General features: G+C 36.1%; 1 protein-coding gene across 2 annotated transcripts in view; it reads left to right on the forward strand.

Annotated features, from left to right (window-relative positions):
- Positions 1-15092, forward strand: part of RAB3IP (RAB3A interacting protein) — a 36241-nt gene that overhangs the window by 19004 nt on the left and 2145 nt on the right. Inside the window, exons 4-10 of one of the 2 annotated variants that reach the window (XM_027893240.1) lie at positions 179-274; positions 2768-2845; positions 3231-3434; positions 8148-8276; positions 10441-10553; positions 13904-14003; positions 14109-14178. In XM_027893240.1, the coding sequence (XP_027749041.1) occupies positions 179-274; positions 2768-2845; positions 3231-3434; positions 8148-8276; positions 10441-10553; positions 13904-14003; positions 14109-14178 (790 nt within the window). The remainder of the gene's footprint in view (positions 1-178; positions 275-2767; positions 2846-3230; positions 3435-8147; positions 8277-10440; positions 10554-13903; positions 14004-14108; positions 14179-15092) is intronic. The other variant, XM_027893241.1, reaches the window with a different exon arrangement.

Below are 15092 nucleotides of genomic sequence, written 5' to 3' on the forward strand. Positions count from 1 at the left end.
TAGCATTAACTTAACTGTTTTTAGTGTTAAGATTAATATTTTGAAAGGCTTTGTTTAGCAGAGGTTTTATACTCCTCTGATTATTTATTTCTTTTTGTTCCCCCTCTCTTTTGGTATTAGCTTTAAAAGGCCAAATTACTACTCTAAGTCAGAATAAATAACTTTCAATTTTCCATAGGAGCTGAAGTTAAAAGATGAAGAATGTGAAAGGCTTTCTAAAGTGCGAGATCAACTTGGACAGGAATTGGAAGAACTTACAGCTAGTCTGTTTGAGGTTTGTTGGAGTCTTCGATGTGATATACTTAAAGGAAGCTGAGCCAGATGTTTTATGTAGAACCAGTATACTGTATGCTGAATTTTTCTGCAATAAGCTTATAAAGGGATTTGTGTCTTGAAGACCTGGGTGTTGAAGTAGAGGCTTAAGAGCAAGCAGCAGACTTTTCACTTAGATGAGAGACATCTTATTGAGCTTGTCAATCCACCTAGACACAAAATGAGGAAAATAAGGAAAATATATCAGCTTATTTTTTGGCATAACTATTTTGAGACAGCTTCTCTGTCTGACAACAAGGCTATCTAGATAAGAGCTAAATTTGGGGTTGCCATGGTGACTAAATAAAAAAATAACATAGTTCCAGATCAATGGAGGTAGCAAGTACATAACTTAATCATGTTTTCAGCTTCTGAATTTTGGGTCTGGCAGCATGCTACACCCACAGACTTGAAAAGAAACGTTAGCATTGAGTGATGAACCAGGGTGAAACCTAGTTACCAAGTGAGAAACCTGACCTTTAAGTAGGACTCCTTCATTTGAAGAAAAGGCAGTAGCGCCACCAAAGATTGTGAGATTCCATTATACAGCAAGAAAACCTAAATCCATCCTTGAAGAAGGACCAGTTCTCATTTTATCTTAGGAATTTATGTAGGAATGCCTCAGGCCTAAATTGTGATATCTTTAACTGTCAGAATAAATTTCATAATCTGTGGATGATTTATATGTTTACTAAATCATAAGTATTGTCTTTCGGCATATGCATAAGGATACAACATTAGATATGTTTTAGAAGCAGTGTTTAAATCTATGATGTTGCATTGGTATAAGAGTGCTATTAAGAAGCTTGAAAATACTGACATGCAAAAATCAAAATTAAAAACTGCTCTATGGGTTTTGTTTCATCATTCTGGCAGGGCAAGTTTACTTGAAATATTAAGCAATTCCTATGTGTAAAAAAACAAATAGTAGACTGGAAGGGTACCTTTTAGTGTAAATACCTGTGTATGAGGAGGGAAGAATAATATTGGGCAGATATTTTAACTGTAGAGGAACAAAAATGAAATTATCAGTAAAATTTTATTTTTATGACATTTCATAACTTAGAATAATGTGTCAGTTTGTTAAAACTATGTTTGAAATATAGTGTATTCGTAATAATAGTTTAAGTTTGCATTGTTCAGACTGTTACAGGCATGTTAATTGAGTTTTATTTTGTAATTTGATTTCACTAAGAGGCCCTAACAGGACACAGTGGTGAGGTTTATTGATTTTTTTTTTTTTTTTCACTGGGATCTGCAACCCTTGAAATCATGTTTTATTCTGAATCCCACTAATTTCAGCAACCATGTTAGTGGATATGCTAGAGCTTATATTAATTCATCCCAGTGGAGGATTGAGACTTGTTTCGCACAGCTGGATTCATATAATACATTATTACACTGTAATAGCACAGTAACATGCCTTGCTTTCAAAGGTGCATCACTGAGCAGAAACTGCATGATCAATGTTAAATGTATTTGTACACATTGTATAAATGTGTATGTTCCCATTCCTGCATGTGTCTTGTTACTTAAGAAAATTTTACAAACCCATATTACACAGCTGTGTTGTATGCCAGCGGGAGCCAGATCTCTTGGTATGATGGTGTACAAACTTTTTTGTTATATTTATATAGCGTCCAGATGTGCTAGGCGCTTTACAGATATGAAAAGCATCCTATCCCAAGTACTTTAGTTGGTGGCTCACATATTTCGATTTTTGTTGCTTTCAGTAAGTATCACATGAGGACAGTAATCTGATAATAGGTGCAAATTGCTGGATCAGAGCCTAAGCAAATACATTATACAGACAAAAGGCTTAAGGGTATGAGGTAAAAGGATGTTCAAAATACTGTCCTTTTATGCTTTTTTCTTTATTGGCTTAGCCTTGTTTCTTCACTTGGATTGGTTTTTTAGTGCTTTTTCTGTTCTACTTAAGAAATGTTTATTAAATGGCAAACTGTTTTTATGCTGTTGCTTTGTCTGTTTTACTGATGGCAAGAATTTAGACTTCATAGTTGTTTGACTGGTTCCTTCATCTAAAACTGGTTATTCTGGTTAGAAGGTAGAATTTCTTTTGAATGTGCCACTGTGCCCATGTTGCTTTTGTTGCTGCTGGTTCAGTCTTTCCCTGGGGGTCAAGGAACTTGTCAGCCACTGAAGCGTGACTGGAACCTGGTGTTCATGACAGGTATTGTTCCTGCTGGAGGGAGGTGGGTGGAGTTGCTGAATTTCCGAATCCAGGCTCAGGACCAAGGGGAAGAGACTTGGTGGGCCAGTGATGAATTGAAATGATAGATTTGTAGGGTTTTTTTTAAATGTAACTATTTCATTTCTGACTATTGCACAACTTAATATTCACAAGTAGTCTCTGTGAAGCAAAAGTATGTCCTTAGTTGTTGGATTTTTCATAAATTTGTGTGAGGCATTTACACTAGATAAACATTTTTTATAGGAAGCACACAAAATGGTTAAAGAAGCAAATGTCAAACAAGCTGCAGCAGAAAAACAGTTAAAAGAAGCACAAGGAAAGGTGAGCTTTTTTCTAGCTTGCTTGCTTTGTCTTTTCACATGGTTTTAAATCTAAAGCATGAGTCATATAGATATAGATAGAACATTACCTGTATACCTTATATTAGAATATATACTAAATGTTTTTGTGTTGCTTGACGTATTCTTGGCTAACACACCTGGACAGGGTGTTTTTAGCATCATGTCAGATAGCCAGCAAGGTACATAGGAAGCGAGTGTTGCTACAATATGCAATTGCATAGGCATCTGTGTGGTAGTATTGTTAGAAGATGACGTCTTGATTTGAACCAAAATAGCTGGAGATTTTGTCCATTGATTCAACATATTCTTAGCCTAATATATTTTTTTGTTTGTTAATGACTTTTTCTTCCCCCACCCCTCTGAAGATTGATGTCCTCCAGGCTGAAGTAGCAGCATTGAAAACACTAGTACTGTCTACTTCACCAACGTCTCCAACTAAGGAGTTTCAGTCTGGTGGAAAAACTCCTTTTAAGAAAGGCCATGCAAGAAACAAGAGTACAAGCAGTGCTATGGGCGGCAGTCATCAGGACCTTACCATGATGCAGCCAATTGTGAAAGACTGTAAAGAGGTAAAAGTATAAGGATTGTTCTATATTTGCTGATAAAGTGGCTTTATTGTTTTGTTTTACTCACAATAAATTTAGTATGTATTAAATCTTCATGTAATGCTGACTATTTTAGAGGTATTTTTCATTAGTGAAAGAACTTCACTTACATACCAATAAGGTGGTGGGCTTTCCAAGTCTTGTTTACCTTTGAATCATTAAGGGAAACTGAAATAAGATTTCAAATATTGGATTTAGTAATTTAAAGATGGTAATTAAAAAAAAACCCAAACAATAAACCAAAGCAATAGAAGTGAATGATAAGTCCTGGTGACTTTTTACGAAGTCCTTTGCTGAAAGTTCATAAACTTCCATAAATGTTGTATTAGCTATCATAGAGAAGGAGTAATTTTATATATAAATAATGGGTGAAAGAGGCCAGGGAAAAGACATAAACAATGACTTATTAGAGAGCAGGAGGAGAATTACCACTGGAATTACAAGGGCCTGTGTGATTTTTTTAATTTTTTTTTTTTTTTTAAAAAGAATGTACTCGTGTATCTGAAAATGGGGAAATACTGAGGGGAGAGGTTCCTACCTGAGTCCTTGGAATGGTAGTTACAAAAACTGATCAAAGAGTTGAGAGGGAGCTTATTTCACAGCAGATGAAATTCTAAATAAGTTTGACAATTGAGGCAAGTAGGGAAAAATGCAATTAGCAAGCTTGCAGTTGAGAACTTGGAAAGAGCTACATGGTGCTGGAAAAAGAAAACAAGGGAGCATCCTTGTTCATCATTGTCTGCAAACACCATCTCAGTGCTCAGTGGTTGTCAAAGACCAACAGAGACTTAGGAGTTTTTAGGAAAGAAATAAATAGCAAAAGAAAAAGCATTATACTGCTGTATAAACATGTAGTAAATGTGTGTTTCTATGCATGCAGCTATATCATCTTCATCACATAATGACAATATGAGCAAGTGTGACATAAGTGGTCAAACCTATGTAAGGATTTCTGTGTAGAGAGAGATACTTGAGGTAGAAGAAAAATCTCTGCAATCTCAGGTGACATGGGGAAGGGGAGGGTGAATGACGAACAATTATTAATGAATTCTTGTAATAAGAAAACTCTGGAAACTAAAAGAAAAATAATTTTCAATCAGTACATAATGAAACTTTACCCACTGTTACAAGGTAGCAAGATTAAAAATATAAATGTGTTCAAAATATGCAAAGTGACAAAAGAAAGCCTCTCAAGGTTTATAGAAGACAGATATGACATTTGGCTTAGGAAGCTTCTTTTACTACAAGATTGCTAGAAGTTTTGAGGCTGTAAAATAAATACATGTCACTGTCTTTCTGCTCATATGTCTCTTCAACCAACTCTGTGGCTGCTGGCCATTGTCAGAGGGTCAGGCCAACTGGATATCTAATGTGGTTCAAAGTGGCCATTTTTATACTTTATTTTGCCAGTCATTAGTAATTAGATTTGTCCTAGACACCTTTTTACAATAAACCTAGAAAATAAAGGCATCTTTCAGTTTTGGTTTCATACTCAAAAAAAAAAAAAAAAAAAGAAATTCGAAGATTTACAGCCTGCCTACCCACTTTCAGTGATATCCAGTATATTTTCCTTACTAAAACAGAATCCTTGTTACCCTCCCAAAAAGGGAGAACTGGGATGGAATACCAATACTTTGTAAGCATCACATTGCGGTCGTGACTCCATGAATTTTTTAAGTGTTAGGCAAGAGCGAGAGAGGGGAGAAATTTGTTTTTCCTCAATTTCTTGTGGAGAGAAAGTGGTGAATGTGAAGGATATGCTGCAGAAGAATCAGTCTGCCTGACATTTTTCTTTAGTTCAGTCTCCTTTTTGTTGGCTGCTTAAGGAGACGCTTTGAGGGTGCTCAAGGCTGCTCAAACTGGTGACTGTTCTTCCCGTGACAGCAAAGGGAATCACTAAGAAACACATGGATTTTCCACCCACTGGGACTAGAGTCTTCCTATTTCTCTTCTGAGCAGGAGTATTTAATGGAATGTAGCATGGGGTGAAGAAAGCAAGACTACCTTTGGCATGGTGGCTAGGACATCATTTTAAGCAGGAGAGATGTGTCTTGCCAGCTGCTTTTGTTATCCAGTGCTTTGTGGTTGCACTTCTGGGAGCTGGGTCTGAAACCCTAGTTCTCTTCCCTTCTTGCTAAATATTCTTGCCGCTGAGTTAAATTGCCCTTTGCATGTCTTACCCTTCTAATGTTTAGTGACTCGACTTCAAAAGGGAGCCTGAGAGTTTCCTTATTTGGGGCTATGCAGTGGCCTTTTGGTGTGGGGAATATAGCTTTGGACCCTTAAGGAGAGTCTGTCACCTAGAGGTGTTGGATGGAGCTGGGTGTAAATACATGTCAACTCTCAGGTTTCTCTGTGGAATGTAGACAGAGTTAGGAGTGGTTGGCTGTCTTCCCTAAGTTGCAGTGGAACTAGAAAGGTGCCAGCATCCCAGAGAAATATATCCTAGCATGTGGTAGTAACCTCCTAGGATAAATAACCATTTCTAATGCTTTTACATATTAAAAAGATTGAGATAAGCTGAATAGCTGCCTGGATCTTAAGCAGGCAGGTAGCATCCACTCACTGTAAATGCTGATGAATGCATCAGCGTTGTTCAGAGAACTAAAATGTTTCACTGATGTTGTATTTTACTGTAAATGAAAACATTAAAAATTTAACTAGAATTATTATTGCATTTGGCTGTATATTTAATTTGCAGTAATCAAAACTGTGACCTAATGAAAATATAAGTTAAGGCAGGGAGGAGATACATATGTATCACATTGTAGAATGGAAAGGAAGAGCACCAAGCTACGTTCACTGAACAGTTTTTTCAAGGCAACTTCTTTATAACTGGGGATTTGGGTAAAATTGAGTTAAATCTAGAAAATTATCAAGATGATAAGAGATGCATCTCAATGTTTAGAATCCTATAGTACAAATCAAAAAGAAATGCTTTTGTGCTGATATCTCTTGATTAGATTAATTTTAAAGCCAGACCTGAGATAGGATTTAAGGTAGGGAGCAAGTTGAACCTATTGAATTGTGCAATGAAGTTGGTGGCTTACCAACCAGAACATTTATGGACTAGCTTAATTAAGATGGTTGTTCCTGATTGTACAAGAGTATAAAAGCAAGTAGCTCTAATGGAAAACAAATTTTCTAGTCTAATTTTTCTAGGTTGCTCTTCAAGGAAAAGAAAAATAATGAAGTGAAACCAAAAAACTCTGACAAAAGAACTCCCCTAAAGGTGTATGTAGAAGAATGGCAAAGTGCTGGGGACTCAGAGGAGGGGTAGTGCGTGGGGAAAATAAAAAAGACTGAATGAGGCTGATTCAAAGCAGCACACTGATTAAAAATCAATTTTTAGCATACATTGTATCTTTCCCTCTTCCGTTATCTTACCTATCTTATTTGTTTTGAATAATGCAAAACTTTAAATTCACATCCTGGCTTGCCTTTTGCCTGCAGTGTGCATCATTCTCATAGTTTTAGGAGTATAGGTCTTCTGTAGTACAAGAAAGGGATTTAATCAGTTGGAGGGGAAAAGATGCTGAAGCAGAATGTCAAAACCAATCTGAGGATGGTGTTGCATCTGGGGAGCAGGATGGTGTTTCATATCCCATTAGGGACTGGCAGTAGTCTTTTATGTTGGATTAGTAGCATGTGTCACAAACACTTACCCTATTCTGCTTGGTTCATGTCCTGGAGCCCATGACATTTTTCTCAAGTAACCCTAAACCAGATGATGTGTTTTGGGAACACCTCAGTGCGCTCTAGCTGTTAGTGGGTAGCCAGCCCATGGGACAGGCTGTCCCATACTGTGAATGTATATTTTTAATAGAAATCTAGTACAGATCTCTGGAACACCGGACTGGACAGCCACCTTCCTACTGCTAAGTGATCTCAGTGTGGAGATGACAAAACAAGATGTTTTCAAAGCAGGTAAACAGAGCAGGGTTACTCCTAGCACGATTAAATGGGTTGTTTTAGCATTTCCTCTTGGATTAGAGGAGCTGTAGGGCAGCAGGCTCATAAATCATTCCCAGTGAATATCCTTGCCTTTCTGTTGGGTGGTAAAGGAGAGAGTTTGGGCATAAAGATGAAAAATGAAGAATAACAGCTTACTTTCAATTGATTTGTACATTGACTTCCCGTTTTCTTCTGTTGGTATATTTAGTGTGTTTAGTCTATTTTCTTTCAGTGTTTGGAAAGCAGCATGTTATAGTCAGACGGAGGGTGAACATGTAAGATGTCTAGGATTGAAGTTGTTTTCTTTGAATTTCTTTGCTTTTCTGTAACTCACAGAACTGTAGGTGTACTAAAATACTGTAATGAAGATGCATCAAGAAGGAAACTAATTTTTTACTTTTTTTTTAAAAAACATTTAAGTTTTTCAAAGCTACCCTGAAAGCTTACGAAATGGGGGAGAAGTAATTAGCTTGTCCCTGGTGTGGTGGTGACCAGTAAATCAATTATATCTGTGCCTTGAAAATGATATATTTAATTTGCTTATATTTACAGTCTCAAGAGAGTGGATTTAAGAAGGTGTTCATAGTTGGACCACGATAGCATTCTTTCACAGTGCAATGGAAAACATTTTAATACTCATTATTTACCTGTGGATATTTGCAAATGACAGACAATGGTGTGATAATTGCAGTACTAAAATATGCGAATCTTTGTGTGTTCTAGGCTGACTTATCCTTGTACAATGAATTTAGATCTTGGAAGGATGAACCTACTATGGACAGAACGTGTCCTTTCTTGGACAAAATTTATCGGGAAGATATTTTTCCATGTTTAACCTTCTCAAAAAGTGAGGTAATGGAAATGTTCTAAATGTGGTCACTGACACTTCCCTTGAAATGTATTACAAGAACCCAATAGACTATTGAATTGTTTTTAATATGAAGTGTAACCATTTTTGTTTCATTAGTGTGTGACAGTTTCCAGTGAAGTGCTAAAGTTTAGTCTGAAGTATTGGCCATTTTTTTTCTTTTACTGTTCCAGATATGGAACAGCCCTTTTTAGGGCTACTTCTTGTAAGTGTTACTCCTATCTTTCAGAATCTGGTGTTTGTAAAAATGAGTGGAGGTTTTATTCCTGCCACTTCAAAGGTAGTGTAAAAACAGTGTCCTGTCACAATCTCTTGTTAATATAGGGGGGCAGTAGAGACCAATATATTTAATTTTGTGAACCAACTTTCTCTCAGATCAGTCAGAGGAGACTGCAAGCAAGTCTGGGAGTTTTCTTGAAGAGCTTTGCGTTACAAGAATTGGACTTTGGGATTTTTTATTCAATGGGGGCAGTTTGGAAATAGAGTTTTAGAGGAATTGAACATATTCTCCCATACAGAGGAAAGACTGGAGTTTTACGTATCTTGAGATTGCAGTTCCATCTGCTTTACTTGTTTTTGTTCTTAAGCAGCATTTATTGTAGTTGAGGTATCAGTAAGGAAAGGGAGCATATTCTTAGATCTTTATTGAAATGAGAAATTTTAAAGCCCTAAGTATTGATACTTTTTCTCAGTAAAATAAATACCTCACATAGAAAATCCTGCATTTTCTTTGTAATTTTTATCTGTTGTTTTCAGGAGGTGTTATGTTCTTGTCCCATGCTTTTCATCTATGGTTACTTCCTGGCCATAAGCATGCACAGTTTTTCAGTTAATTGTATACCAGTTTGTTATGGTTGGTGTACACCATCATATGAACCTCTCCCACTAAAACGTTTACTTGGTTACTATGGGAATTAAATTACTGCTTCAGTATATGGAAGTAGGCCATTCTGTTGTCTTTCCCCGCAACTTAATTTTGGTTTTTTTGCGCTTCAGTGTTAATATAATCACTGTAGGTTTGTGTTGCCTCTTAAGGGAAGAATGAGGCTTCTCACACTTGTCAGTTACATAATTTATTGTTTTCAGATGCTGTGTGTAGTGACCGACTTCTGTTTTCACTTGACTATTGATAGGCTAATGTGCAGTTAACCAAACAATAAATTAGACATGTGTTATTGAATGATTGGAAATGCAGTTATCTGAATGGGTGAAGTATTACATCAACTGTCAGTAGCCTCCTGTGTATATGTATAGTGTTTGGCTTTTGGGAGATGACAGAGGAGGAGCATTTCACATGAACTACTTTAATACTAACATTCTGTTTTAAAAAATACTCAGAGTACAATGAAGAAATACCTTTATTATTGAGTAGGAAGGAACCTTAGTACAAAATTATTTCGTTAATAACATAAATTGCACCTTTTTTAAAATCAGGTAATGGCTATTACTTGAAACAGTAATGGCCTTGGGCAAATCAAGCAAGATGATCCCATTTCTAGTGTCTTGTGATTGTGTGTTTCTAAAGAATTAACATAAAAAAATCTGAGCAAGGTTGCACTTTGTTTTAATTAGACTAGTGTTTGAAAGTTGCAACTGGCTTTTCTATATATTGTGTTGGCTTTTCTGTATATTGTTCAGTCTTACTTGTTTGAACACCTTTCTAAAAACTAAAAAAGTTAAATATTGACTTGTTTTATTCAAGATAAAGAAGCATGCTGCATAATTTTGTATCTCTCATATAACACAATAAAATTAGACTGATTTTAAAAATAAAGTTTGTGCCATATTCAGTCTCTGACAAGAACACAGCGTGTACAAATGTATGTGCTATTTGGGCATATGAGGAATGGCTGAAGATACTGTTAGCTTTTTAATCATGCTTGACTACATTCCTGACTGTAAAGAAGTTACTTTGCCTCAGGGAAGGCAGGGTTATTTGGAGGGCAGAATTTAAGCAGGAGCTTGGAAATGGGACTTCCTGCTCAATGATGAAAGCAAAATCTCATTTGTAATAGAATTTCTGTTCGGTGAGCTGATTTTTTGCTGTGTTCTTAACTTTCCAGAAGAAGAACTATGTCACTGCTTTGGCAATGGATAAAGAAGATAAAGAAGAGCTGTTTATAACTGCTTTCTAAATTTCTCTTGCAGTTGGCCTCAGCTGTTCTGGAAGCTGTTGAAAACAACACTTTGAGCATTGAACCTGTTGGCTTGCAACCTGTTCGATTTGTGAAAGCTTCTGCAGTTGAATGTGGGGGACCAAAGTATGTCAAAATAACAAGAAGGGTAATCTTGACTAATTTGAGATATCTCTTGGTTTAAGAAACTGCTATCAACTGATGACCTCAGTCAAATTTGTGTATCTTAAGTTTAATTTCCTAAGACTTTGAGATGGTTGTTACAAAATTTTATGGGACAGTAAGCAACTAATAAATGGAACTTTATAAGAGAGTAACATGAAACAAACCTTATCTTTCGGGGAGAGCTTTGTGCTTCACTTATGATGCATTGACCCCAAAAGTAAGAGAGATCTCTTTGGAGAAGACCATCCTGATATTTAAAACAGATGCTTTTGAACTAGGGGCGCTCAGCTGGAAAGCATCATGAAAGAAATAGGTGTTGAAGTAGTACAGGCTGAATATCTGACATCTGGAGGATTTGTGACATAAGAAATTTAGGACATATGTAGGACACTGACAAAGGTAGCTGAAGGATTTGAAGAGAGATATATAGAGTAAATCCTCTGAATTTGAGCAGGAGGAATTAAATGAAATAAGAATGAAGGTGAGTGGAGGAAGGTTGTTTTAGAAATTATGGAGTAGCCTCAGAGGAATCTGAAGCAAGACTTGTTGTCAGCTACTGACACAGATGTTGAAGTTAGGTGGGAGGGACTTGCCCTGAGGCAATGAGGCTTTGATGGATGTGAAGGAGGGGACTTGTAGTGTGCTTCAGCATATGTCAGAGTAAACAAAGAAGGTCAGTGTTAATCTGGAGCCTTCCAGATCTTGAGAAAGACATGACTTTTCTGTGGGAGATCTTTTGGATAAGTTGACAATGCACTCTTAATATTTGATTTGAGAGAGCTCAATTTTATGATAGAAAACTTGCATGAAAATGTCTCATCTGACTCTTCAAGATTTTTTTTTCTCATTACTATTGCTTTTTAGTCCCTGTTTTTCCTCTATTTTGAGTGGAAGAGAAACTACAATTAATGTATCTCAGAATTCTTTACTGTCTCTTTAAAGAAGCTGTATAAAATGAAAATTGTGTTATATGACTTAGTCTTTGATCCTATCTAGCCTACAAAATTCAGGCATTCATATATATTCCTTAACTTATTCCTGTCTCTAGGAAACACACTTTTTGAGCTGTAACAGCTCCTCCTTAGAAGGGCTGCACCAATAACAGAGCTGCTCAAGGGCTAGTGAACTTATTTCCAAGATCTGCCACTGTGAGCTGTGTTCCACGAGTGCAGTAGAGAATCTGGACAGGCAGAAACTACTGAAACAAGTCATGTCGTTGAAAACCAGTTGACAAATTGATTTAAAGCCATTGTGGTTCAAGCAACATCCCTGTATCTTGACATTATTAAATACTTAGGAGACTCAATTGCATCATTCAGAAATTTCTTCATATTTTTAATGTTTACTCCAGTGTAGTATAATTTTTTAATTAGAACTTGTGAAATCTTTAATTAGTTGGCTAGATACAGATTAACATTTTGAGATGACAGTGCACAAATTGTAATTTAGTTATTTTAGCTATATCAAAAGTTCAGGCATATTCCTTTCTCATTTTTCCAGCTGTTTTTATCAATAAATAACTTTTGTGGTGTTGCTTGTTAATAATTAATAGGTGAGGAATGTGCAGTGTTTAAGTGTAATTTGACAGCAAATGGGCTTTGCCTTATATATGATCACTGGCACCGAATGGGAAACAGATGTTCCAATTTTCACTGAATCAGAGTAGCAGCTTCAGATTTTTATTATTATACAGTGTATAGCACTATTTTTATTGAAATACATAATATAGACAAACTGTAATAAATAATAACAAAAACTAGAGTGATGTTTTTAAAGACTGTTTTGTTGTACAGTTGCATGGGGAAACAGATGTGTAAAATAGCGGGCAATAGCCCAATAGGAAAATAAGGAGTAGAGGGTGAAGAGCCATGATAGTAGTAAAGAAAGGTTCTTGCTATACAGAAGGTACTGAATGATGCCTGTGATGGTGTGCAGTAAGTGCTGCCTTAGACAGCTGGGTTTCCCCACAAGACTCAAATAATTGTCCCCATGGGTAACAAAGCACTAAGATGCATGTGTGCCGTACAGCACAGAACTGAGTCATCAGTAGTAACCATTGTGCCAGCATTTAACCCTGTGTAATGGAAGACAACATATAGAAGGTAATTATGTAGCCAGAAGGAAAAAAAGGTTTTATTTTCCTAGCACTGAAAGTTTGTCTGTCTTCTGACAAAAACTAGACTGACATTGTGATCAGCTTGCTTCAGCTGCTCTAGGAATTCTTGTATTGATGCACTGCTGTCAGTCCTCATAAACTGTTATGGAAAGTCATATACACACTTCAGTTTTCTCCTGTCCCACATGGTTCTGTGGACCTGCTGCAGGCTATTTAAAAGGGCCTGTGAACTGCTGTTTAGAACCACTGAAGCTTAGTAATTTTTGTTTCACTTTTGAAAGGCTGCATGTTCTTAGGCTCCCTAATTTCATGAGGTAGAAATGGGAGGGAGAAGAGTCAGCAGCTTTTTAAAATTAATGAAATAGTGGTTGCTATGACAACCTAGTTTATCTGAGATACTGTAATACAGACATTCTGAATAAATCACATTCTCCTAATTTTTAAAAATTCATCGTCTTTCCTAAATGTGGGGTTTTTTTGTGTGTGGTTTGTTTTGTTTTGTTTTGTTTTGTTTTCCCCCCCGGGGGAGGGGGTAGAGTTTGAGGGGACTACTGAGCTTTCCTGAATACTGCATAGTTGCAGTATACCAGAAGTAAATTTGATTATTTTACCTTTGCTTTTTGTAACAGTAACATAAAGAATTATTGCCAGACAGCTTGTTTTCCTTTGTCCCAAATTATTTTACACTCTGAATATAAAATATGATTTCAATTTGGGCATAAATGCAAAGCTGGCCTTAGAATCCATTTAAGAGAGGCTTCAGAGAATTGACTGCTCTTCTGTAGGGCTGATATTTTTTATGATGAAATACAATATCAAGTGGAATTTTTAAAATATCTGTTTAAATGTTGACATCAACTGATAATTTAAATAATGCTTATTTCACATATCAAGAGTTAATTAAAGAAATCCACTGCTCCAGAGTTGTCAAGCCAAACTTGAATTACTGAATATGAAGTACATGCCCAGAGCTGAAGAAAGTTTTAAAATTCAAAAAAGCATCAAAATGCACCAGTATTGGAATGAAATTAGTCCTTGTGGAACTAAAATAATTGCCAGTGTAATGTAAAATGAAGGTAAAGACCCACGTATCTGCTCCAGTATGAAGCAGTTACGTTAATACCGTAAACACATGCAGGTGTTTGACATTAATGTCAGATTTGCTTATTAAATCACATGACCTTTATATTTGTAGGAAATGTGCTCTCAGTGGACAAAGTAAGTCATGCAAGCATAGAATCAAATTAGGAGATTCAAGCAGTTATTACTACATTTCTCCTTTCTGTCGTTACAGGGTAAGTAGATTTACTGTGATTTTGTTTTGCATAGTTATTTAGTTATTTTTTTCCATACTGCTATACAAAATTATATTAACCACCATTATTTTTGTATGAGTTCAGATCACTTCTGTGTGTAACTTCTTTACATATATTCGATACATCCAGCAAGGACTGTTGAAGCAGCAAGATGGTGAGTAGGAAATTGTGTTTGGCGTATATAAACAGAAATTTAAATAGTGCCTGTGCCTAAAAGTTGCTTATCTGTGCACAGTAGCTGTGTCCTGACATTACTGGAAAACTATAAGTTTTTTTGAGAATTTGGAGAATGTGGTGATGTTTCTCTTTCCAATAAAGTTATTTTTTTAAACAACACATTAAAACACATTGATTTTTAGTCCGTCTAAAACCCCCTTATATTATTCAATAAGAAATATTATGAAAAAATCTGTAACAAGAGGAGTTAGTCACAGTTTTCCACACAGCAGTCAAAAATCAAGTATCTTTCACAGAATATGGAGATATTTTAGACCAAAATACCTTCAGTTTGGTTTGGTCTGAGCCATTTTTCCTTTTGCTTGGTGTTTTTTGTGTGTCTCCTCATTTTGTGCATTGAGAATTGAGAGAGCCATTCTTGTCATACTATTTTTTCAGGGGGAGCTGGCATGAGTGACAATATTTTGGGTTCAATTGTAAAAAGTAAACAGGAAACCTGTTATATATACAGAAAACTTGTACACTCCAATAATTCATGTGAATGCGGCTGAAAGGTCATTGCAGTAGCATGGCAAAATCTCTGGATTAGAGCTCTGATTATAAATATAAGGCTTGGTTAGTGTCCACCCCAAAAGAGAAGTGTGTTTTTTACTGCCATTGCTTCAGACTGTGGTTTTGGTTTTTTTTCTGCTATTGTTACCCAGCTTTTTTGTTCTTGGCAGAATAGCGTACCCAACAACTGCCTATTTAAACTGTGTCTGCACAGTAATTCAGAAATTTGCCTAACTGTGTCATCAGGTTTCAGTATGTCCATATAAAGGATATTTGTGAAAATGTACACGTAGTTACTTAATTCTGGAATTTAAACATATATTGTTTGTTGGGGTTGTA

This window comes from Empidonax traillii, unplaced genomic scaffold (genome assembly GCF_003031625.1).
Source record: "Empidonax traillii isolate 1590-97213 ecotype Southwest subspecies unplaced genomic scaffold, ASM303162v1 scaffold385:size1130455, whole genome shotgun sequence".
In the NCBI taxonomy this organism is placed as follows: Eukaryota; Metazoa; Chordata; class Aves; order Passeriformes; family Tyrannidae; genus Empidonax; species Empidonax traillii.